This window comes from Staurois parvus, unplaced genomic scaffold, assembly GCF_062004578.1.
Source record: "Staurois parvus isolate SC_StPar_1 unplaced genomic scaffold, SC_StPar_1.0 ptg000980l, whole genome shotgun sequence".
Lineage (NCBI taxonomy): Eukaryota > Metazoa > Chordata > Amphibia > Anura > Ranidae > Staurois > Staurois parvus.
The window spans coordinates 1,098,134-1,122,804 of record NW_028318776.1 but is presented as its reverse complement, the minus strand read 5'-3'; the positions used below and the strand labels follow the sequence as shown (position 1 = coordinate 1,122,804).

Below are 24,671 nucleotides of genomic sequence, written 5' to 3'. Positions count from 1 at the left end.
AATACACTCAATACCAAAATCAGTGAAAAATAAAGGCGCTAATCCCACTATTAAAACGAATACCCACAATATTCTGTGAACAATTATAACCAAAACATTTTTGTTCAATTCAAAGTCTCAATAAATGTCCATTCTTTCAAATTATCCATACAATGCTTTAGGTGATTTTCTCAATATTATAGTGCTTTTATTTCATTAATGTGCCCAAAACCAGTGATGTATCCAATCGATCACCTACATGTGGTGAAATAGGTGATCGATTGGATATATCACTGGTTTTGGAGGTGCACATTCTGCATAGAAAAATGCTCTCTTGCACAGGATGTGTGACAGGATAGCTACATTGGAATGGCACTTCTTCAAAGTATAAACTGCAAGTCAGATGCAAGGAGCCCCCTCTAACTGTCTCTTCAAATCTTTATATACCAAATGACTACAAAGTTGACAGTGAAGCAATTAATAATGTGTCAGTCAGAACTTCCAATTTTCTCCCAGCTGTTGTAAACCACAAGTGGATGACACAAGTCAATTTCTTTGTCTGGGTACATAAGCAAGAGTTACATGTTCCCCAGCACCTTGCAGACTTGTGTTATCAATTACCCCGGCTTGTCTGCTCGGTATCAGTTGATTGAGAAAAACTATTGCCAATACCACCCAGATAACAGTAGCTAAAATGACTGGGAATTTCTGAGTTATGAGAAGGGAAGCTGTACAATAGAGCCAGGTGATGGTGTTGTCCATTGAGTACAGACAATTGCTCCTTATGTTATGTGCCAAACATGTTATTATTATTAGAACTAAATAAACCAACCTATTGATTACTGCCTGCATTACTTTGTACATTTATCCCCTATATTGCCATACCTCAACGTCCGATATGCCCTAACTTTTATTGCACTATGCCAGTACCACAATCTATGACACCAAGCCAAGTCTTGGGAGAAGGGATTATAGATTATTGATAACAGCTTTTTAGAGTCTCCCACTTATGTGTAGTTTATGGATACTGCCATGGGGAAAAAGAAAAGACAGTTTGAAAATAGACTTATCTTCTGCAATTGACAGAGTTTCCGAGCAGTACTATGCAGCTTCTACATAGTCCATTGCCCTTAGCAATAGACCAGAGCCTCACCATTCTCAGTGCCATATCTATCAAATCTTATTGTCACCTGAGTCAGTAATGAACAATAGGTAGTTTAGAAAATAAAAACAGCTACAAGCTCCCAACTTGGCATACCGCCACACCACACAAATGAAGCTGTAATGTGCTGATAACAAAAGTAGTATTATATAACAAACAGGTTACTTTTGTTTTCGATGTGGCTCACTGACCACACGCTCAGCACCCACACTCAGTTCCACTGTCACTGGATATATGTTCCTTGTTGGGATAGCAAAATGACTTTTCTTTTTGAGGCTGATGCCTTAAAGCAAGTAGATCTATTAGGTATCGCTTTTGGAACCCGCTCAAACATTTCTAAGGCTCGATTATTTTTTTTTCTTTGAAATAATAAACACATCATGCTTACCTGCTCTGTGCAATGGTTTTGGACAGAGCAGCCCTGATGCTCCATTGCTTAGGTCCCCCACCAGTGCTTCTGGACCCTCCCCCTTGCCAAGTGCCCCATAGCAAGCTGTTTGCTCTGGGGGCACTCGTGCGTGCTCACCCCTGAGCCAGCTCTTTGTGCCTATGGGACACACAGAGTGTGCATCAGTCTTGCCCCCTTCTCCCTCCTCACTTGCTGTGATGGACAGCAGCGGGAGTCAATGGCCCCCACTTCTGTGTCTCAGCCAATGAGGAGAGATGACACTGCTGTGAATAAAGGGGGGTGATGCAAATGGGTGTTCAGAACATTATTGTGAAGTGAGCGGAGGGAGGGATAATTTGAAGGGGGTCTGAGAACACTACAGTGATGAGGGGCTGAAGACACTGCTGTGAAGGGGAACTGTGATGTGAAGTGGGGGACTGTGATGTAAATTGGGGGACTGTGATGTGAAGCGGGGGACTGTGATGTAAAGGGGGGGATTGTGATATGCAGAGGGAACTGAGGATACTGATGTAAGAACAGGATTGTGATACACGTAAGAGGAGGGGGGGTTTTGATGTGAAGGATGTGAGTCATTATACAAACATGCCATTCAGACATCTGCTGGAAGAAATTTTTATTGATCGGACCTCCGTGAATTTTAATTCAATACCACTGCTCTAGTAGCTTCTGATGTCTGGTGATGTCCATGGCATTTTGCTTCGATGCCTGTATGAATTTTCCCTCATAAACATATTTTCTAGGTTTTCAGACTTGTTCAGACATGTTCTCTATCTGGGCTTAAATTCATAAATTGCCTTAAAATGGAAACGATCCTAAAATGGCTGACAATGTTACAAAATGGTATGTGACCAGGTGATCATCTGAAATTCCCCATCACACATAAAAAGTAGTAAAATAAATCTGTTATGGTTATTCAATAAAGCAGAGCATTATACAATAATCAGTTTGTAAGATATTGTAACTAAAATGGGTGTGTATTTGTTTTTTTTTCCTCTCTGTATTTGCTCTCTTTGGTTATATTTCTAACCTGGTAAGTCTACAGCTTTAATATGTTGGCTGAAGCACATGTACGTCAACCAAATATAGATCAGTATAAATAGAACATGGATCATCATCATGACGAGACTTGCAAAACAACTGCTAGACTTCTGAACTGTAACCTAAGGTATGTGTTTGTAAATTACAATTCTAAGAGCTATCAACCGAGCAAAGAAAAGGGCATGTTATACTTGTGAAGTTATTGTTATATGTAGTCATCTTTATCAGCTTTATTTATAAATGTTTTCACACAGCTTTCACCCAAGAGTCACACATTTTTATGATAGAATCTGATTAGAAAAAAAAGTGTAAATCTTGGGTGAAAATACATAGACCCCTATTTGTTATTGTAATACATCAAGTTTGTACTTATTTGATTTTTAGATGTACTGCACCTTTTTATTTTTATTTGATTACTATTATTACATAGAAACAGCATTATTGTAGTAGTGCATTGCCACATTTTAAGTCGGTGTCAATTGCTTTGGACTTTAGAACCATTTCTCCCTCCATATACTGTAAGTCTATTGGAATGCAAAAGCAGCTTGAAACAGGTGAACTTAGGTCAAATACACCTGCCATGAATTCTGACTTATCTCAGAAGCACCTCAAATAGAAGTCAAAAGCACACTGCATTTGCCCATCCTCACAGACCCTTTTTCAACATGTCTTGAATATCACTGTTTTTGGAAACAATTCGATGGGTCTAAATTCTCAAAGTGTAACTAAGTCCATTGAGTTAATAGTTTCCCAAAACAGTTAATTGCGGATAAGGTGGGGATATAATTGGGCTCTTCTTGGCTATGCTAGGAACAGTGAGCAGGGTCAATCACCCTGCAAATGTGGTCCCTTTGCTGTGTCGTGCTCATCAATGAATTAGATGGAGCCCGCTTTATGGAAAAAGTCAATCTGGGATCTGCTCCCTTTGTTGTGGAAGACGGCCCCCAAATAAACACAGTTTACTAGGCTTCAGTTATGAATGAACATAGTGAGTGATTTCTACGGATCACCATTGTGTTCATTCAGGAAAGGAAGGGGCTGGCAAATGTGACATATTTACAGACCCTTCCTCCCACTCTCAATGCTATGGATCCTATTGTGTGCTTTCAGCTGCTGGTGGGAAGGAGAGGAAAACACTGGGGGGGTGGGGGCACACAGGGGGCCTAGGCAGCATGGGGAAATGTATGGTGCATCAGGAGGGTGCTACAGAGAGCCATACAGGGCATAAGTTCCAGTAATTGCACCCCCCCCCCCCCCCCGCTGTGCTGTTCACCCTCCCTGTCCACATCCGAAACACCTTGATGCCTGGGCCCCCCTGCTGGTCTGAGCCCCATACAGGGAGACCATTGGTACCCCCTTATCCGCAGCCCTGATTCCACCCCTTCAATCAGTAGCTCTTCAGCAAATGGTGACAACATTCCTTAGCCTTCAATGCATTCTAGAAGAAACCTGACTAGAACTGAAATAATAACTATTTCCATATCCAAAAACGGTAATCTCTCCTATAGAAGAATACAGCACAGTTTCACGACAGCTACGCTACCCTAATAAATTAGTTCAAAGTAACAATGTTACTTTTACATATTATGAGCATATCATTTATTTTGTGTTGCTGTTTGTGTTGCAGTTGCAGTTGCAGTTTTCTCTACCAGCTGTTTCCTTCTCATTTCCTGCCCTAGTGACATGACATCTAATTAATGGATACACCTTTGTTAGTAGAAACTGTGTCATGTTCAGATTGCTGTCTATGTCCCTATTGAAGGTATTTACCCTTGCTTTACGTCCTAGGTATGTCATACTTCGTGTCAGGATGTGACACATTTAAATAATTTATCACCAGTACAACAGGGATCTTCAGAATTACTTCCAAAAATGTATTAAAATTATTGCAATAAATTGAACAGCAATAAATTGCAACGTTTCGGGGCCATGATACCTGATGAAGGGGTCCTGTGTAGCCCTGAAAGGTCACAATTTAATGCAGTGATATGATAATTTTAATACATTTTTAGACATTATTTTGAAGATCAGTGGAGTGCTGGTAATAAATGCTTTGACTTCCCAGCTGGTAGTTGCCACAACATCCACTTACTTCAAGTTGCTCCAGGAATGTGTGATGGGAATATTCTACAGGATGTGAGAAAGGTCACTGGGTGATTGTTTCAGAATAGGCTTAGTGGAAGTCAAGACTGAATAAAGTTATAGCTTGCAAAATAAACCCTCCAGTACATGAATTTACTATACTTTTATTAACAAAAAAGTGAAAGTGCCAAAAAGTTGTCTCAGGTCACATGATACTGCTACCATGCATTCTATAGTAAAAATGCAGCCAAGAAGGAGGAATTGTTTTCCGTAGCTTGAGGAAGTATCATTTGATGTACTGTATTCATATTGCTCTGCTAAACACTCAACAGTCAAAAAACTAATGATGTGGGCAGAGGTAAAGGAGAAGAGCGGCTGATGGTTTCACTGAAGTATTCCTGCCACAGAAGTCCACAGGGATCATCACCCTTATCCTTCAGAAGATGGTATATGCATAGTTACTTTGGTTCACGCTGGACCAATGTTACTATATACATTCACCAGCCACTTTATTAGGTACACCTGTTCAATTGCTTGGTAAAGCAAATTGCTAATCAGCCAATCACATGGCAACAACGCACTGCATTTAGGCATCTAGAAGTGGTGATGATGTCTTGCTGAAGTTCAAACCAAGCATCAGAATGAGGAAGAAAGGGGCTTTAAGTGACTTTGAACGTGACATGGTTGTTGGTGCCAGATGGGCTGGTCTAAGTATTTCAAAAACTGATGATCTACTGGGATTTTCATGCACAACCATCTCTAGTGTTTACAGAGAATGGCCTGAAAAAGAGAAAATATCCAGAGAGCTGCAGTTGTGTGCATGAAAATGCCTTGTTGATGTCAAAGGAGAATGGGCAGACTGGTTCGAGATGATAGAAAGGCAACAGTAACTCACATCAATATGGACCAAAATCTCTGAGGAATATTTCCAATACCTCATTCAATCTATGCCATGAAGAATTATTGAAGTTCTGAAGGCAAAAGGAGTCCAACCCAATACTAGCAAGGTACACCTTATAAAGTGGCTGTGAATTTTTAAAATACCTGAAATTCTTTGAAAATATAGTACTTTATCTAGTTTGCATATAGCTGTTTCAAGCTTGTTAGACCATATCTGTACATGATAAGGAAATGATGGATTTATTGAATAAGCCTTGTAGATCAATGAGGTTTAAAATTGAATCTGTAGGTTGCCCATGCAGGGCAAAGCAACAAGTTTGCTTTAGAACCTGTTCTCCTAGAAGCACATACAGTACTTACCTCTTTTCACTCCTCTGCTGGTCCACTCAGTCACTTGGAATAAAGGATATAAGCACTGTGTGTGCTGTTGTCAGATCTCTGGTCAAAGCATAGGGTTGACTGTCCCATGTGACAGTGCTGCAATGTATAGCCAATCACTGATTACCAATCACTGATTACCAATGCTGTCACATGACAGTATAGGAGTAACTGCTATACTCCTCCATCCCCTGGAGTAATAGATATAATACTCTTGGTTTTTGAACAGAGTGGCAGAAAAGTGAAGAAAATGTGAGTATGTGTTGTTGGAGAAGAAGAGTTAAATAAAACCAGTTCCTTTGCCTGTAAGAACAAAGCACATATTTGCTTTAGGTATGCAATGCTGTACCTAATTGTCATTGTCTTTCCTAGTAAATCATCTGCCACGCACCTAAATAAAGCCCAATCTTCCCTAACTCCGAATACGACTATCCTACTGTACGTTTTTAAGTCCCAGTCTTTTCACAATCCAGCTATTCTGGTGAACTGAGTGATCAAAGTTGAAAATATTCTGCCTGACAGCTCTTTTGCAAGTCTTCGTTGTGTTGCATGATGCATGACAGAGCTAGTTACTTGCGTATGCTATGGTACCTGTGCTATAAATATTGCATCAGTGTGCTATGGTTGGTGACTGCTACATTTTTTATTTAATATGATAGGTACTCGGGTGTTTTACTGTACTGCTTTAAGCAAAAGATAGGCATATTTAGTTAGCAAGTTAGCTTCTACATTCTTATAAACTGTACGCATTTTAATTTAAACATTTTATTCAGATATAGGTTCATTGGTACAACATAAGAAGGTAATTTACATAGAAAGCAGTTCTGTTACATAAAGTACAGCATATGGGGGCACATTTGAATGCACAAGAAAGTGGAATCCAAAACACTGGTATCACAAAGCATTATGGGTTTTATTTTTAAAGCCCATTTCCAGGCAAAAAAAAAAGTTTTCCCATGCAGTGGGGCTGTGCCCACATTACAAAGGTCAGCTGTTCATTTTTGTCTAGGGATGAGGATAAAGCTTTCCCTCTGCATTGGAAAACTTTTTTTTTTGCCCAGAGATGAGCTTTACTCACCAAACACACTGCTGTGATTTAAAATTGTGTGATTTCTGAAGACTTCATTGTGACTTGTGAAGATTTTCAATGATTTTATGCAATTTGCTTTGTGATTTCCATTATATTCTCTTATAATCACAATAAACTGCAGAAAAAGTAATGCAAGAACTACTTTAGAAATCGCTCTACAGCAAATTGCACGTTAAGACTGACATTCACATTCATTCACATTCATTAGGTGAGATTTCAATTCACAAATTGCACAGGTATGACCAGCACTTAACCTCCCTGGAGGTATTCCCGAGTGTAGCTCGGGGTAAAGTTTCAGTACCGCAAGCGGTAACACTCGGGATTACCATGCAGCATTGTTCCGGAAACCCTCGATCACTTACCTTGTCCTTCGCTCCCGCGATGTCCCCCCTGCAGCGTCCCCAGACATCTCCTCCGGCCGATGCTGGCATCTGTCTTCCGGGTTCAGTTCCCTGCGACGTCAGGACGTACGGGGACGTAACCGGCGGGACATTTAAAAATTTTAAAAAGTGACATTCACTAATACACTAAAATCACATAGTAAAACGTTACTGTATCAAACCATTTCACATACATTTTGTCCCTAGTGCATTGTCCTGTGCCCTGCCTGCATATTTACCGTTCTTTCTGCCTGGAAACTGAGAAATGTCCATGGCGTCCAAAAAGCGTCCCTTTAGGTCAAAAGCGGTTTTAGACCAGCTAAAGAACAGCGATAGTAAATCAGAACCACTTGCAGAATTGAGTGATAATGATTCTTGGGGGAAATTCGTCATCAGACACTGAAAACGATTTTGCGACTTTGCTCAGTGATGTGCGAACTTGGCGCTATATTTCAAATTTCAGTGTTTTTGGTTTGATTACATTATTGAATTAAATTTATAACTATTGTATTAATATTTTTTATGGTTATTTCTTAAATTATAATTTATGATTTTGTGTTTCAAATTTTATCATATCCGGAATGTTTACTAGACCCTTGTTCGGACAAATTTCAGTGAGTTATTCCTAAGAATTACAGGCCTACAATAAAAAAACGACATATTTCCATGCAAAAAAATTTACCGCTTTGAGCACAGAAATACTAATGTAATCATACCGCTAGGGAGGTTAATAAAAGAGAACAGCAGTACAGTACATAGCTAATTGCTTTCAGATTGTCTGCTCAAATTGAAAGTCTGTATAGCATTGGGGGATGAGTTACTACTTTGATTCATCCAGCTGTGTGTTTAATTTGACCTTCAACTATTCGGTTCTGTAACCATGAAGCCTTCTTTAGCAATACAGGTTAAGTTAGCCTGGTAAAGCAGTGAAAATGTGCCTAGGCTATATTATCATTTAAAACATATTATTCATTCTGTTGACAGAGCCTCTGAGTAAGTCTGAGCCTCACACAGCAACTGCAGCTGCTCCTTCTCAGTGAACTGATATCCTTCATCCGTCGTACTGTATGATATGATATCATATCCTGTATATGTAGATGTATAAGCACTCTGCGATTCCAGTTCATGCTATTGCATGTAAAATGAGACCTTTGTAATGCAAATTGTAACAATTAATCTGCTAGATGATGCTCAATACTGCATACTTACCGTATTTCCTTCACTGTATACGGTCAATAATTTATCATTTTAACATTAAAACACAACTGACTAACACTGGTCATTAAATGAAGAGCTGAAAATGCAAATATTGTATGAAGAAAGCATATTGAAAGTTAAAGTGGTATTAAACCAAAAACAAAATTGCAGTATATTGCAGCTCACCAATTCTTAGATGTGGTGGCTGCATTTGTTTTCAGTTTTTTTTTTAAATATTTCCCTTGATTTTCACCTGGTAATCTGGCCAGTAGGTCTGTTATTTTTCAACTTCCTTTAACAGACTAAGTTGTGCAAACCCTAATCACAAATGGAAAAACAACTGTTGCTCTAACCGCTTATAAAGTGTTGGTGGTGGTTCGGCTTTGATTTGTTAGCCGCGTTTACCTAAATCTGATGATAATCGGCTAACACTACCCTTTCCCTAATTGACAATGCTGCTGTTCAAAAGTGTCTCTGTTGCGTCTCCAGTGGAATGGAGACACCTTAAGTCAGGAAGTTACTGGCCAAATTACCAGTTAAAAATATAAAACCCAATCTTGATCCACCGCTGTGCACTTGAACAGAATCTCTCTCTGCTCTCTCTCTCTCCTCATTGGCTCAGAGACAGCAGCGAGAGCCATTGCTTCCTGCTGCTGTCAATCACAGCCAGTGAGGAGGAGGCAGGGATGAGGCCGAGCCATGCTCTGCATGTCTATGGACACACAGAGCTGGCTCGGGAGCTAGCCTACATGAGTACCCCCATGGCAAACTGCTTCCTGAGAAGGCACTCAGCAGAGGGGAGGAGCCAGGAGCTCCAGTGGAGGACCTGAGAAGAGGAGGATCAGGGCTGCTGTGTGCAAAACCATTGCATAGAGCAGGTAAGTATAAGAAGGTATGTTATTTTTAATAATAAAAAGTGTGCCTTTACAATCACTATACATTACTTTACACTGTTTCCATCATAGATGTTTATTATTTCAGAGAGAACCAAACAAGAGACATCCATGGAGCAGTTTGAGTGTGATTTCTACCAAACAGACTACAGTTTTGAAGACGGTGCTCAAGGTCTTTCAAAAACTGGGGCAAGTAGCCAGTATGATGAGAATAAGTGAGTATCCCCTTCTAGAAATATGACTGTTAATGCATCAAACACTAACAACATATCTGTAATTCTCTATGCTGACTGTCATTTGTTTTTTTAGTACATACAGTACTTTTAGGATTTTCTATTCTAACATATAAAACAATATGTAAGCTTACTGAAAAACATAAGATAATAAGGCCTATTTCACCTGGATTGCTAAATCTGGCCTTTATTAGGGCTGTTGGTAAAGTGAAGGTGTTTTATTCTGTAGCACTACCCCCTCAGGGGCCACGGAGTAATTTTCAGTTTCCCTGTCTTTCTTCACCTCATTCTGGAAGCCCAACCCTGCTGACTCCACCTGGCCAGAAGAATCCTCTGGCTGCAACCATAAAATAGACTTATACACAGTTTAGAGTGAACTGATATTTCGCTTGTTTAGAGATCAAATGTAAGCACAGTAAAGCAACAGGAAAATAGGTGCATAAGATAACAGCTGTCACTCTAGGAACTTCAAATAAGGGTCACAACACAGCACAATCTTAATCAGTTCTAGAGGTCTTGCAATTCAGAATTTAAACAATAGTCCCAGTTATGAGATGTTTCTTCCCCAGTAAGACAAAAAAACTTCCAAAGAGACTAACTCACTTTGGACTCTCAGTGGCTAATTGCTGAGTCTAATTCTAAGGATCAGAAGAGCTCTTCAATTACCGTATTTTTCGCTCCATAAGACACACCTGACCATAAGACGCACCTAGGTTTTAGAGGAGAAAAACAAGAAAAAAAATATTCTGAACCAATGGACTGCAGACACTGTACAGGGGATGACCAGAGACTGCGGACACAGTACAGGAGATGACCAGAGACTGCGGACACAGTACAGGAGATGACCAGAGACTGCGGACACAGTACAGGAGATGACCAGAGACTGCGGACACAGTACAGGAGATGACCAGAGACTGCGGACACAGTACAGGAGATGACCAGAGACTGCGGACACAGTACAGGAGATTACCAGAGACTGCGGACACAGTACAGGAGATGACCAGAAACTGCAGACATAGTAAAGGAGATGACCAGAGACTGCAGACATAGTACAGGAGATGACCAGAGACTGCGGACACAGTACAGGAGATGACCAGAGACTGCGGACACAGTACAGGAGATTACCAGAGACTGCGGACACAGTACAGGGAATGACCAGAGACTGTGGACACAGTACGGGGAATGACCAGAGACTGTGGACATAGTCCAGAAGACCAGAGACTGCAGACAGTGCAGGGGATGACCAGAGACTGCAGACAGTAAAAGAGATTACCAGAGACTGCGGACCTTTGGGGAGGGAGGAGGAACGGGTACCTGAATTTGATAGGTACCCGCTCCCACTTCTGCGGAGTTGTCCTTCCTTCTTCCCGCGGCGGCTTCTGTGACAGCGGGGTGCCCACTGCACATGTGCGAGAAGCGCTGCGCTTTGTGAATGGCCTGGTGCCTTCTGGGACCTGTCGTGTCCCAGAAGACACTGGACCATTCACAAAGTGTGGCGCTTCTCGCGCATGCGCAGTGGGCACCCGGCTGTCACAGAAGCCGGCGCGGGAAGACTGCAGCGCTGGAGCGAGGAACTGGTAAGGTCATGCAGGAGAGAAGAGCTGAGCGGCCGGCCCGATATTCTGACATGGTGGCGGCAGAAATACCGGACCAGCCGCTTTACATTCACTCCATAAGATGCACTGACATTTTCCCCCCTTTTTTGGGGGGAAAAAAGTGCGTCTTATGGAGCGAAAAATACGGTAAATAGGCCAATCTCCCTTTAGTTGCATTGTCTGGTCTTCTGTCGATGGGGCCTACAAAGAAGGAAGCTACCCCTTTAAGTGATATTGAATTCGAAAAACAGAGTGTGGTGCAAAATTTGGCATATATTAAAAATAGGCCAAGCACACTTCTATAGAAATCGATTCTTCCTTGAGCCCCAGTAGCAAATTGCAGCAGTGGAGGAGCACTTTGGTGAATGAGCAGACTGTAATGGGGGGCAATAATACAGCTGGGACTGCGGAGTCCAGATAGTGCAGTAGACCCTTGTGCAGTAGACTTCCTTGTGGTTCCTCCTTCAGAAATCACTTTGGACAGCAGCACTCTAGCTCGCCTGCTCTCAGGGCTGTCCTCCAGACTTGTGAGTGGTGTCAGCAGTCAAAGCGGTCAGCAATTCCTCCTCTCTCCTCCACTCTTTGTGGTCTGGCCCAGCTTGGACCTCCAGTATTCTCCTTACACCTGCTCTCTAGCTATCTATGTACACTTTCTGTCCTTCAGTTCCTGGACTTCTGTACTCTTTTTATCTGCTCCCGCCCATCTGCCAGCTCCTTTGGGAAATGTAGTTTGTTAACTCCATGTTAGATAGTGAAGTCCTGCATTCAGCCTACAAATCCCGCAAAGCTTTTCAGCAGAGTCTGTACAACTGGGCTGCAGGACACCGCCATCTTGTGTACATTTAACATCCTGCAAACAGTATTATGGCAGGGTGTTACAATTCTATATGAAGGTACCAGTGGCAATGTTCAGATCAATGGTTGAGTGCATGGTATTTGATTACAGTAAAGGGTGCCTTCACTTAACAGGTCATCCTAACACAAGTACTTGTGCCTGCAATTCACTGATTGTTTTCATGCTGAAACTTTAACCAGGACTAACAGCTGTGACTGGCAGCCTTATAGACCAATGTGAGGTGCGGGAGGTGGGCTGCCTGGCTAAACCTCAGGAATTCTTCAACTGGCACTTTATGAAGGTTTTTAGAGTCTTTAAACTCTAACTATAATTACCTTTAGTATATATTTTAAAAAATACAATGAAAACTACTTGAAAGCTTGATTATTAAGGTTTTAAATAGTGTAGACTTTTATTTTTAGGGCTGGTTCCTGCCATAGAAACGCAGTCTGGATGCGCTTCTGTATGTGCATTTTTTTTATGTGTTTTTTATGCGTTCCAATGCGTTTTTGATGTTTTCTGATTCATTTTTCCCCCTCTCTTTTTCTGCAACTTAAATAAGGACATGTGCATTCCAGTGCTTTCTGGTGCATTTTGGTGCATTCCAGTGCGTTTTTGAAGCGTTTTACTGTGTTCCAGTACAGTTCAGTGTAATAAAAATGCAGTATGTTCTGCTTTTTTTCTGGAACTGGAACGTACTGGAACTGACTGCACTGGTGTGAACTATGCCATTGGAAAGCATGTGGCCTACTATCAATACATTTTTGATGCAGAAAAAAACACACTGGACTGAGTGTGGTGTGAACTGGTCCTTAAACTTTTACATAACCTTCAGTCAGTACATTGTGCTGGTCAGTTATTGAACTTTTTGAAAACATCAGCTGCTGCTTAGTGAAATGGATACTAGGGTAGCTCCAATACCGACTATTGTCTTGAGTACTTGTACTCATGAAAATGGTCCCGATACCTGAAACCGATACCTTGCGTTGCAACACAAAATGTATGGATTCAAATTGCACCGCAAAGAATAGCATGTGATTTGAACAGGAATGCGACTCCTGTCCAAATTGCATGCTGTTTCCCCACTGCTCCTGTGTGAACCCAGGCTTGTCATAGCCACAGGAGTTCACATAGGAGCTGTGCGAGAAACCTCCTTGCACCAAACCCATGCTGTCACAAAAGGAAAAGCTGGGGATTTGAATTCCCTGTAACTTTCTCTCCTCTCAGTGCAGGGATGACAGTACAGGCAAGACGGCTTTTGATTGGTTAGCAAATTCATGGTGCTGACCAATCAGAAGCTGTCTAGCCCATACTGTCATCCCTGCAAAAAGAGGAGAGAAAGCTGCGGGGATTTCAAATACCCAGACCTGTGAAGTGGTTTTCTCTCCTTTCCTTGTATTGATGACAGTTAGAGATGAGCGAAGAAATGAAAAATTCGATTCGACTGATTCGGCGAATTCGTGGACAATATTCGATTCGAGTCGAATAAATTCTCTGTGAATTTAACTTAAAAAAGGGTGTTTCTAGGCTTCAGAGAGACTTAATATTAGTGCAGAACACTGTACCTTTAATTTAAATGCCCTTGGAGTCTGCTGGGGAAGAGAAATAATACTGTCTGTCAGTATGACATGCAGATGAGTGCCGTCGATCTTAGAATCACTGCACACTTCACTCCTTTGGCCAGTCACGGGGCCAAAACCAGTGTTTGGAGCCACAGTGTGGCGGTGGAGGCAGCAGCAATGGGAGGCCATACAGCAACCTATGACAAAATGGAAACCAGCAGGAGCGTGAGGAGACCTGAAAGTGGCACATGGCAGAGTGGGAGCAATGGGAGGCGGTACAGGGACCCAGGTCACACTGTGGGCCCAGCAGCAGCGTGACCAGGCGGTACGGGGGCCCATGGCCGATATGGGGCCTGGCGGCACCTATGGGAGGCCGCTAATCTGCCAGCAACCTATGACAAAATGGACAACCGCAGGAGTGTGAGGAGATTTCAAAGAGGTACATGGCAGAGTGGAAGCAATGGGAGGCCGTACAGGGACCCAGGTCACACTGTGGGACCAGCATCAGCGTGAACAGGCGGTACGGGGGCCCATGGCCGATTTGACCTCATTCATCCCATAGTCCTGCCGACTCACGAATAGCGTGGCCTCCTCAAAGGGCCTGAGCAAGCGCAGGTGTCACACATGAGCTGACAATGGCTGACATCTAAGTTACACAGGGAGTACCTTTATCCGCTTTTAACATCAGGAAATCGGTGATGGCCTTTAGCTGTTCGTAAAGGCGGTCTAACATATGTAGGGTTGAATTACACCTTGTTGCAACGTCACAGCATGAGGAGTCGGTACGGGGGCCCATGGCAGATTACATGTCTGGCAGCAGCAATGGGAGGCCCGTAATCTGCCAGCACCCTATGTCAAAAAATTCAACACACCAGCAGTGTGAGGAGACCTGAAAGTGGCACATGGCAGAGTGTGGCGATGGAGACAGCAGCAATGGGAGGCCGTACAGGGACCCATGAGAGACTCTGGACCTAGCAGCAGCATGAGGAGGCGGTATATAGGGGCCTATGGCAGATTAGGGGCCTGGCAGCAGCTATGGGAGGCCCGTAATCTGCCAGCACCCTATGTCAAAAAATTAAACACACCAGCAGTGTGAGGAGACCTGAAAGTGGCACATGGCAGAGTGTGGCGATGAAGACAGCAGCAATGGGAGGCCGTACAGGGACCCATGAGAGACTCTGGACCTAGCAGCAGCATGAGGAGGCGGTATATAGGGGCCTATGGCAGATTAGGGGCCTGGCAGCAGCTATGGGAGGCCCGTAATCTGCCTGCACCCTATGTCAAAAAATTTAACACACCAGCAGTGTGAAGAGACCTGAAAGTGGCACATGGCAGCAGAGTGTGGCGATGGAGACAGCAGCAATGGGAGGCCGTACAGGGACCCATGAGAGACTCTGGACTTGGCAGCAGCATGAGGAGGCGGTATATAGGGGCCTATGGCAGATTAGGGGCCTGGCAGCAGCTATGGGAGGCCCGTAATCTGCCTGCACCCTATGTCAAAAAATTTAACACACCAGCAGTGTGAAGAGACCTGAAAGTGGCACATGGCAGCAGAGTGTGGCGATGGAGACAGCAGCAATGGGAGGCCGTACAGGGACCCATGAGAGACTCTGGACTTGGCAGCAGCATGAGGAGGCGGTATATAGGGGCCCATGGCAGATTAGGGGCCTGGCAGCAGCTATGTGAGGCCCGTTATCTTGCAGCACCCTATGTCAAAAAATTAAACACACCAGCAGTGTGAAGAGACCTGAAAGTGGCACATGGCAGCAGAGTGTGGCGATGGAGACAGCAGCAATGGGAGGCCGTACAGGGACCCATGAGAGACTCTAGACTTGGCAGCAGCATGAGGAGGCGGTATATAGGGGCCCATGGCAGATTAGGGGCCTGGCAGCAGCTATGTGAGGCCCGTAATCTGCCTGCACCCTATGTCAAAAAATTTAACACACCAGCAGTGTGAAGAGACCTGAAAGTGGCACATGGCAGCAGAGTGTGGCGATGGAGACAGCAGCAATGGGAGGCCGTACAGGGACCCATGAGAGACTCTGGACTTGGCAGCAGCATGAGGAGGCGGTATATAGGGGCCCATGGCAGATTAGGGGCCTGGCAGCAGCTATGTGAGGCCCGTAATCTGCCTGCACCCTATGTCAAAAAATTAAACACACCAGCAGTGTGAAGAGACCTGAAAGTGGCACATGGCAGCAGAGTGTGGCGATGGAGACAGCAGCAATGGGAGGCCGTACAGGGACCCATGAGAGACTCTGGACTTGGCAGCAGCATGAGGAGGCGGTATATAGGGGCCTATGGCAGATTAGGGGCCTGGCAGCAGCTATGTGAGGCCCGTTATCTTGCAGCACCCTATGTCAAAAAATTAAACACACCAGCAGTGTGAAGAGACCTGAAAGTGGCACATGGCAGCAGAGTGTGGCGATGGAGACAGCAGCAATGGGAGGCCGTACAGGGACCCATGAGAGACTCTAGACTTGGCAGCAGCATGAGGAGGCGGTATATAGGGGCCCATGGCAGATTAGGGGCCTGGCAGCAGCTATGTGAGGCCCGTAATCTGCCTGCACCCTATGTCAAAAAATTTAACACACCAGCAGTGTGAAGAGACCTGAAAGTGGCACATGGCAGCAGAGTGTGGCGATGGAGACAGCAGCAATGGGAGGCCGTACAGGGACCCATGAGAGACTCTGGACTTGGCAGCAGCATGAGGAGGCGGTATATAGGGGCCCATGGCAGATTAGGGGCCTGGCAGCAGCTATGTGAGGCCCGTAATCTGCCTGCACCCTATGTCAAAAAATTAAACACACCAGCAGTGTGAAGAGACCTGAAAGTGGCACATGGCAGCAGAGTGTGGCGATGGAGACAGCAGCAATGGGAGGCCGTACAGGGACCCATGAGAGACTCTGGACTTGGCAGCAGCATGAGGAGGCGGTATATAGGGGCCTATGGCAGATTAGGGGCCTGGCAGCAGCTATGTGAGGCCCGTAATCTGCCTGCACCCTATGTCAAAAAATTTAACACACCAGCAGTGTGAAGAGACCTGAAAGTGGCACATGGCAGCAGAGTGTGGCGATGGAGACAGCAGCAATGGGAGGCCGTACAGGGACCCATGAGAGACTCTAGACTTGGCAGCAGCATGAGGAGGCGGTATATAGGGGCCCATGGCAGATTAGGGGCCTGGCAGCAGCTATGTGAGGCCCGTAATCTGCCTGCACCCTATGTCAAAAAATTAAACACACCAGCAGTGTGAAGAGACCTGAAAGTGGCACATGGCAGCAGAGTGTGGCGATGGAGACAGCAGCAATGGGAGGCCGTACAGGGACCCATGAGAGACTCTAGACTTGGCAGCAGCATGAGGAGGCGGTATATAGGGGCCCATGGCAGATTAGGGGCCTGGCAGCAGCTATGTGAGGCCCGTAATCTGCCTGCACCCTATGTCAAAAAATTAAACACACCAGCAGTGTGAGGAGACCTGAAAGTGGCACATGTTTGAGGCATGATTCATGGCGGATTTAGTCAGTTGTGTCAGGAACTGGTGGTTTGAAATCCAGACTAATCCACGCCTGATTCATTTTCACAAACGTGAGTCTCTCCACACTTTGGGTGGACAGTCGTGTCCTCCGCGGAGTTACAATACCTCCTGCCGCACTAAACACGCGCTCCGATGCCACGCTACTGGCCGGGCATGACAGCCTTTCAAGGGCAAATTCAGCTAGTTGGGGCCAAAGGTCAAGTTTCGTTGCCCAGTAGTCAAGGGGATTGTCTACCTCGGTTGGCAGGGTGCTGTCCAAGTAGGCCCAAGCCTGTTGTTTGAGCTCCTGCTCCAGGTCCACCTGATGCTGCTGCTGCTGCTGCGGCTGGTTAGTAGTTTCCTCACTGCGCTGGTGAAGAAAGCTACTCATCATCGACTGCAGACTGAGGCAGCCGCTGCTGGTGGAGCTGCCACTGCTCCTACCACCCCACCCCTCCCCTGCTGCCATGCCAGCGGAACGCGAGCGCACAGGGCCCACAGTGTCTGAGGATGGACGTTGGCGCACAAAGGCAGAGACCAACTGACTACATAGGTGGTTTTTATAGTACGTAATTTTGGCCTCCCTCTCAGCAGGTGTGAAAAAGGCCACCATTTTGGACCGGTAGCGAGGGTCCAACAAGGTGGACAGCCAAAAGTCATCCCTCTGTCTGATGGTTATTATTCGGCTGTCGCTACGCAAGCAACCGAGCATGCTATGGGCCATTTGTGCCAAGGAATGCGAGGGACTCCCTGCCTCCATCTCCACAGCATACTGCCACGGTGCGTCTGGGTCCTCTGTCTCCTCCTCCTCCTCCTCTACCAGATGCTCCTGCTCCTCCACTCCTGTCCGCTGAGTGGAAAAACCACCCATTTCACTCAATAATTCCTGAGCACAAATGTCCTCCTCTACCTCCTCCTCTTCTTCCTGTCCTGCCCCCACAGGGGTCATGTGGCGTTGAGATCTGTGCGCCACGTCTACCGCACCCTGACCAGCCATTGTTAACAGCATTTGTTCCAGGACGTGCAACAGAGGAATGACGTCGTTCATCCCATAGTCCTGCCGACTCACGAATAGCGTGGCCTCCTCAAAGGGCCTGAGCAAGCGGCAGGTGTCACGCATGAGCTGCCAATGGCTGACATCTAAGTTACACAGGGGAGTACCTTTATCCGCTTGTAACATCAGGAAATCGGTGATGGCCTTTCGCTGCTCGTAAAGGCGGTCTAACATGTGTAGGGTTGAATTCCACCTTGTTGCAACGTCGCAGATCAGGCGATGCTGTGGAATTCCGTTCTGCCGCTGCAGCTCAATGAGGGTGTTCTTTGCGGTGTAGGAATGGCTGAAATGCATGCACAGTTTACGTGACATTTTAAGGATGTCTTGCAGTGGGATGGTGGATTTTAGGAACCGCTTGACAACCAGATTGAACACGTGAGCCATGCATGGCGCATGGCACAACCTTCCTTGACGCAGAGCAGACACCATGTTCTTTCCGTTGTCAGTCAACATGGTTCCGATTTTTAGTTTGCGCGGAGACAGCCATCTGTCGATTTCTCTGTTCATTACACTCAGCAGTTCCTCCCCTGTGTGACTACGTTCGCCAAGGCATACCAGGTGCAGCACAGCGTGACACCGTTGCGCCCTGCACATGTGATATGCCGGTCGGGTAATGGGACTTGGCACGGGGGTGGCGGCTGAGGACACGGCGGAAAAAGAGGTGGTAGAGGCGGACATGCTTGCTGGACCAAGGACGTGCAAACGTGGAGGCAAAAGCGTCGTGACCTGTCCAAGTTGCTGGTGCGGCTGTGCCGGCACCACGTTCACCCAGTGGGCCGTAAATGACATGTACTGTCCCTGACCGTAGTTACAGCTCCACACGTCGGCGCTGCCGTGCACTTTGGCAGAGACCGACATGCTCAAAGACTGGCCCACCATCTCTTCTACATGTGAATGCAGGGCTGGCACTGCCTTTTGGGCAAAGAAATGACGGCTTGGCACTCTCCACCGCGGCGCGGCACAAGCCATCATTTCTCGGAAAGGTGCTGAGTCCACCAGTTGGAAAGGGAGGGACTGCAGCACCAGCAACTTGGACAGGAGGACGTTCAGCTTTTGCACCGTCGGGTGCGTGCTCGCAAACTGTTGTCTCTTGGATACGGATTCCAAGAAAGACTGTTGACGGAATCCGAGAAGAGGAGTAGCAGGAGAAGGAGCATCTGAACGAGCGGAAGATGCCAACGAGCGACAACTCCCCTCAGCAGAGGTGTTGGAGCCTTGACTGGCTGATAGAGGGCGATTGACGACGTCGGGTGACGGAGCAAGTAACGGAGCGGGTGATGGAGCGGGGGCTGGGGCAGGCAGAACCGCCGTACGTTTATCACGGTTTTCCCAGGCCACCGAATGGTGACGCTGCATATGCTGACGCAACGCTGTAGTCCCAACATGGGCCCCCTGGCCACGCTTGCATTTCTGGCCACATAGTCGACATACGGCTACGTTTACTTCCTCGGGCGGCTTGAGGAAAAATTGCCACACCACCGAGTAGGAAACTTTGCCCCCGCTACTCTTCACTGGCTGACTGCTACTTCCTCCGTGCGCACCGGCACCACTACTGGCCGTGGTGGTAGGCTGCAGTGGAGCTGGTGCTCTACTCCGTGGACGTTTGGCTCCACTGACACTGATGCGACCCTGCTGCTGTCTCCTGGGCAACCCACCGACTGTTTTGCTCGCTGCCAAGCTGCCACCCTCTTCTCCTGATGATGCGGAAGAAATTGCCTGATGACGACGAGGCTGCCAAGTGCGATCAACCTCCTCATCATCAAGTAGGGTCTCCGCCTCACTACTAGCCCCCTCGGCTGCGTCTGGGTCAGGAGACAGACCTGTCTCTAGACCGGCTACCGAGCCACTCTCCTCGCCAGTACTTGTTCGCTTGGCTGCTGAAAAGGCCGATGTCTCCCCCTGTTCCTGACCGCCCTCTGTTAGCTCTTCCTCACTGTACAGTGGGGCTGAGCCCACAGCATGCGATACTTCGCTTGGTGAGGGAACAGCAAAGGACAGGGGCAGGTAGAGGACACGTGATTTCAGTGGGCTTGCTCCCGGGCCATGCCAACTAACGGTTGTGTCTGACGTACCCACCGACCGTTGGCTGTAGGTGTCAGAGGTGACCTGGGAAGAGGAAGACGACCGAGCCAACCAATCAATGACGGCAGGGTTGTCGGTGGAGACACGACCGCTGGATGACACCGGGAGCACTGGCCTCTGGCTGCGAATACTGCTGCCTCGACCCCTTCCTCTGCTGCCACGTCTGCTCGCTCCTAAAACATTGCCTCCTCTGCCACTCCTCTGCATGTTGTCTGACATACTATTTAATTCAACGATTAGGTGTCCCTGAGTAACAATTCTCTGGCACTCAGTAACAATTCTGTCTGTCCCTGAGTATGAATTCTGTGGCCCTGAGTAACAATTCTGTGTCTGTGCGAGTAACAATTCTGTGTCTGTGCGAGTAACAATTCTGTGTCTGTGCAAGTAACAATTCTCTGGCACTCAGTAACAATTCTGTCTGTCCCTGAGTAACAATTCTCTGGCACTCAGTAACAATTCTGTCTGTCCCTGAGTAACAATTCTCTGGCACTCAGTAACAATTCTGTCTGTCCCTGAGTATGAATTCTGTGGCCCTGAGTAACAATTCTGTGTCTGTGCGAGTAACAATTCTGTGTCTGTGCAAGTAACAATTTTGTGTCTGTGCGAGTAACAATTCTCTGGCACTCAGTAACAATTCTGTCTGTCCCTGAGTAACAATTCTCTGGCACTCAGTAACAATTCTGTCTGTCCCTGAGTATGAATTCTGTGGCCCTGAGTAACAATTCTGTGTCTGTGCGAGTAACAATTCTGTGTCTGTGCAAGTAACAATTTTGTGTCTGTGCGAGTAACAATTCTCTGGCACTCAGTAACAATTCTGTCTGTCCCTGAGTAACAATTCTCTGGCACTCAGTAACAATTCTGTCTGTCCCTGAGTAACAATTCTCTGGCACTCAGTAACAATTCTGTCTGTCCCTGAGTAACAATTCTCTGGCACTCAGTAACAATTCTGTGTCTGTGCGAGTAACAATTCTGTGTCTGTGCAAGTAACAATTTTGTGTCTGTGCGAGTAACAATTCTCTGGCACTCAGTAACAATTCTGTCTGTCCCTGAGTAACAATTCTCTGGCACTCAGTAACAATTCTGTCTGTCCCTGAGTAACAATTCTCTGGCACTCAGTAACAATTCTGTCTGTCCCTGAGTATGAATTCTGTGGCCCTGAGTAACAATTCTGTGTCTGTGCGAGTAACAATTCTGTGTCTGTGCAAGTAACAATTTTGTGTCTGTGCGAGTAACAATTCTCTGGCACTCAGTAACAATTCTGTCTGTCCCTGAGTAACAATTCTCTGGCACTCAGTAACAATTCTGTCTGTCCCTGAGTAACAATTCTCTGGCACTCAGTAACAATTCTGTCTGTCCCTGAGTATGAATTCTGTGGCCCTGAGTAACAATTCTGTGTCTGTGCGAGTAACAATTCTGTGTCTGTGCAAGTAACAATTTTGTGTCTGTGCGAGTAACAATTCTCTGGCACTCAGTAACAATTCTGTCTGTCCCTGAGTAACAATTCTCTGGCACTCAGTAACAATTCTGTCTGTCCCTGAGTAACAATTCTCTGGCACTCAGTAACAATTCTGTCTGTCCCTGAGTAACAATTCTCTGGCACTCAGTAACAATTCTGTCTGTCCCTGAGTAACAATTCTCTGGCACTCAGTAACAATTCTGTCTGTCCCTGAGTATGAATTCTGTGGCCCTGAGTAACAATTCTGTGTCTGTGCGAGTAACAATTCTGTGTCTGTGCAAGTAACAATTTTGTGTCTGTGCGAGTAACAATTCTCTGGCACTCAGTAACAATTCTGTCTGTCCCTGAGTAACAATTCTCTGGCACTCAGTAACAATTCTGTCTGTCCCTAAGTAACAATTCTCTGGCACTCAGTAACAATTCTGTCTGTCCCTGAGTATGAATTCTGTGGCCCTGAGTAACAATTCTGTGTCTGTGCGAGTAACAATTCTGTGTCTGTGCAAGTAACAATTTTGTGTCTGTGCGAGTAACAATTCTCTGGCACTCAGTAACAATTCTGTCTGTCCCTGAGTAACAATTCTCTGGCACTCAGTAACAATTCTGTCTGTCCCTGAGTAACAATTCTCTGGCACTCAGTAACAATTCTGTCTGTCCCTGAGTATGAATTCTGTGGCCCTGAGTAACAATTCTGTGTCTGTGCGAGTAACAATTCTGTGTCTGTGCAAGTAACAATTTTGTGTCTGTGCGAGTAACAATTCTCTGGCACTCAGTAACAATTCTGTCTGTCCCTGAGTAACAATTCTCTGGCACTCAGTAACAATTCTGTCTGTCCCTGAGTAACAATTCTCTGGCACTCAGTAACAATTCTGTCTGTCCCTGAGTAACAATTCTCTGGCACTCAGTAACAATTCTGTGTCTGTGCGAGTAACAATTCTGTGTCTGTGCAAGTAACAATTTTGTGTCTGTGCGAGTAACAATTCTCTGGCACTCAGTAACAATTCTGTCTGTCCCTGAGTAACAATTCTCTGGCACTCAGTAACAATTCTGTCTGTCCCTGAGAAACAATTCTCTGGCACTCAGTAACAATTCTGTCTGTCCCTGAGTATGAATTCTGTGGCCCTGAGTAACAATTCTGTGTCTGTGCGAGTAACAATTCTGTGTCTGTGCAAGTAACAATTTTGTGTCTGTGCAAGTAACAATTCTCTGGCACTCAGTAACAATTCTGTCTGTCCCTGAGTAACAATTCTCTGGCACTCAGTAACAATTCTGTCTGTCCCTGAGTAACAATTCTCTGGCACTCAGTAACAATTCTGTCTGTCCCTGAGTAACAATTCTCTGGCACTCAGTAACAATTCTGTCTGTCCCTGAGTATGAATTCTGTGGCCCTGAGTAACAATTCTGTCTGTGCGAGTAACAATTCTGTGTCTGTGCAAGTAACAATTTTGTGTCTGTGCGAGTAACAATTCTCTGGCACTCAGTAACAATTCTGTCTGTCCCTGAGTAACAATTCTCTGGCACTCAGTAACAATTCTGTCTGTCCCTGAGTAACAATTCTCTGGCACTCAGTAACAATTCTGTCTGTCCCTGAGTAACAATTCTCTGGCACTCAGTAACAATTCTGTCTGTCCCTGAGTAACAATTCTGTCTGTCCCTGAGTATGAATTCTGTGGCCCTGAGTAAGAATTCTCTGGCACTCAGTAACAATTCTGTCTGTCCCTGAGTAACAATTCTCTGGCACTCAGTAACAATTCTGTCTGTCCCTGAGTAAAAATTCTGTGGCCCTAATAACGTTTCTGTGGCCCTAAGTAACAATTCTCTGGCACTGAGTGAAAATTCTGTCTGTCCCTGAGTATGAATTCTGTGGCCCTAACTAGCGTTTCTTTGTCCCTAAATAACGATTCTGTGGCCCTCATTAACAAGTCTGTGTCCCTGAGTAATGGTTCTCTGTCCCTAAGTAACTTCTCTCTGTCCCCAATTCTCGTTTCTGTGGCCCTAACTCTGTCCCTGTCCCTAGTACAGAGCGGTCTGCCTCTGTTCAATGACTGCAGGCAAATGAAGATTTCCAAAATGGCCGCTATATATACCTCGACCATTACACAGTGCTGGCTGGCTGGCTGCTGATTGGCTGATGCGATCACATGTCGTTGAGGAATGCATTATGGGGCAGCGCGCCTTGTCTGCGCGCCTTCCCCGACATCCCCGCTCCGTCGCCGCACATGTCAGCCGCCATTTTCGGAAAAATTTCGATTCGCGCGTCCGAATTAGGCTGTTTTTCGGATTCGGCACGAATCGAAATTTTTCCGATATTCGACTCGAATTCCACTTCGGATACTTCGATTCGCTCATCTCTAATGACAGTACAGGCTAGATGGATTTTGATTGGTCAGCACAGTCACAGTGATGACCAATCAAAAGCTGTCTAGTCCATACTGTCATCTCTGTACTGAGAGGAAAGAAAGTCATGGGGATTTCAAATCCACAGCTTTTCCTTCTGTGACAGCATGGGTTTGGTGCAAGGAGGTTTCACGCATCGCTCCTGTATGACAAGTCTGGGTTCACACAGGAGCAGAGAGGAAATCACATTCAATTTGGACAGGAATCACATTCCTGTTAAAATTGCATGCTATTCTTTGCAATGCAATTTGCGTACATACATTTTGTATTGACACAAATGGTACCGCAAAGCATCGGTACTCAGCAAGTACTGGACTGAAAGTATCAGTACTTGTACTCACTGATCCAAAGAAAAAGGTATTGATGCATCCCTATTGGATACGATGGATTGTATTTATAATCCTAGCCCTAAGGTCATTATAGGAATAGGTTTTTTGC

General features: G+C 45.6%; 1 protein-coding gene across 3 annotated transcripts in view; it reads left to right on the top strand.

Moving 5' to 3' along the window:
* Positions 1 to 2,641: 2,641 nt before the first annotated feature.
* Positions 2,642 to 24,671, top strand: part of YIPF7 (Yip1 domain family member 7) — a 66,399-nt gene continuing 44,369 nt past the window's right edge. For 2 of the 3 annotated variants that reach the window (XM_089657289.1, XM_089657290.1), the window contains exons 1-2: positions 2,642 to 2,715; positions 9,597 to 9,723. In XM_089657289.1, the coding sequence (XP_089513415.1) occupies positions 9,620 to 9,723 (104 nt within the window). In that variant the 5' untranslated portion in view covers positions 2,642 to 2,715; positions 9,597 to 9,619. Of the gene's footprint in view, positions 2,722 to 8,345; positions 8,353 to 9,596; positions 9,724 to 24,671 lie in introns of all 3 variants that reach the window. The other variant, XM_089657291.1, reaches the window with a different exon arrangement.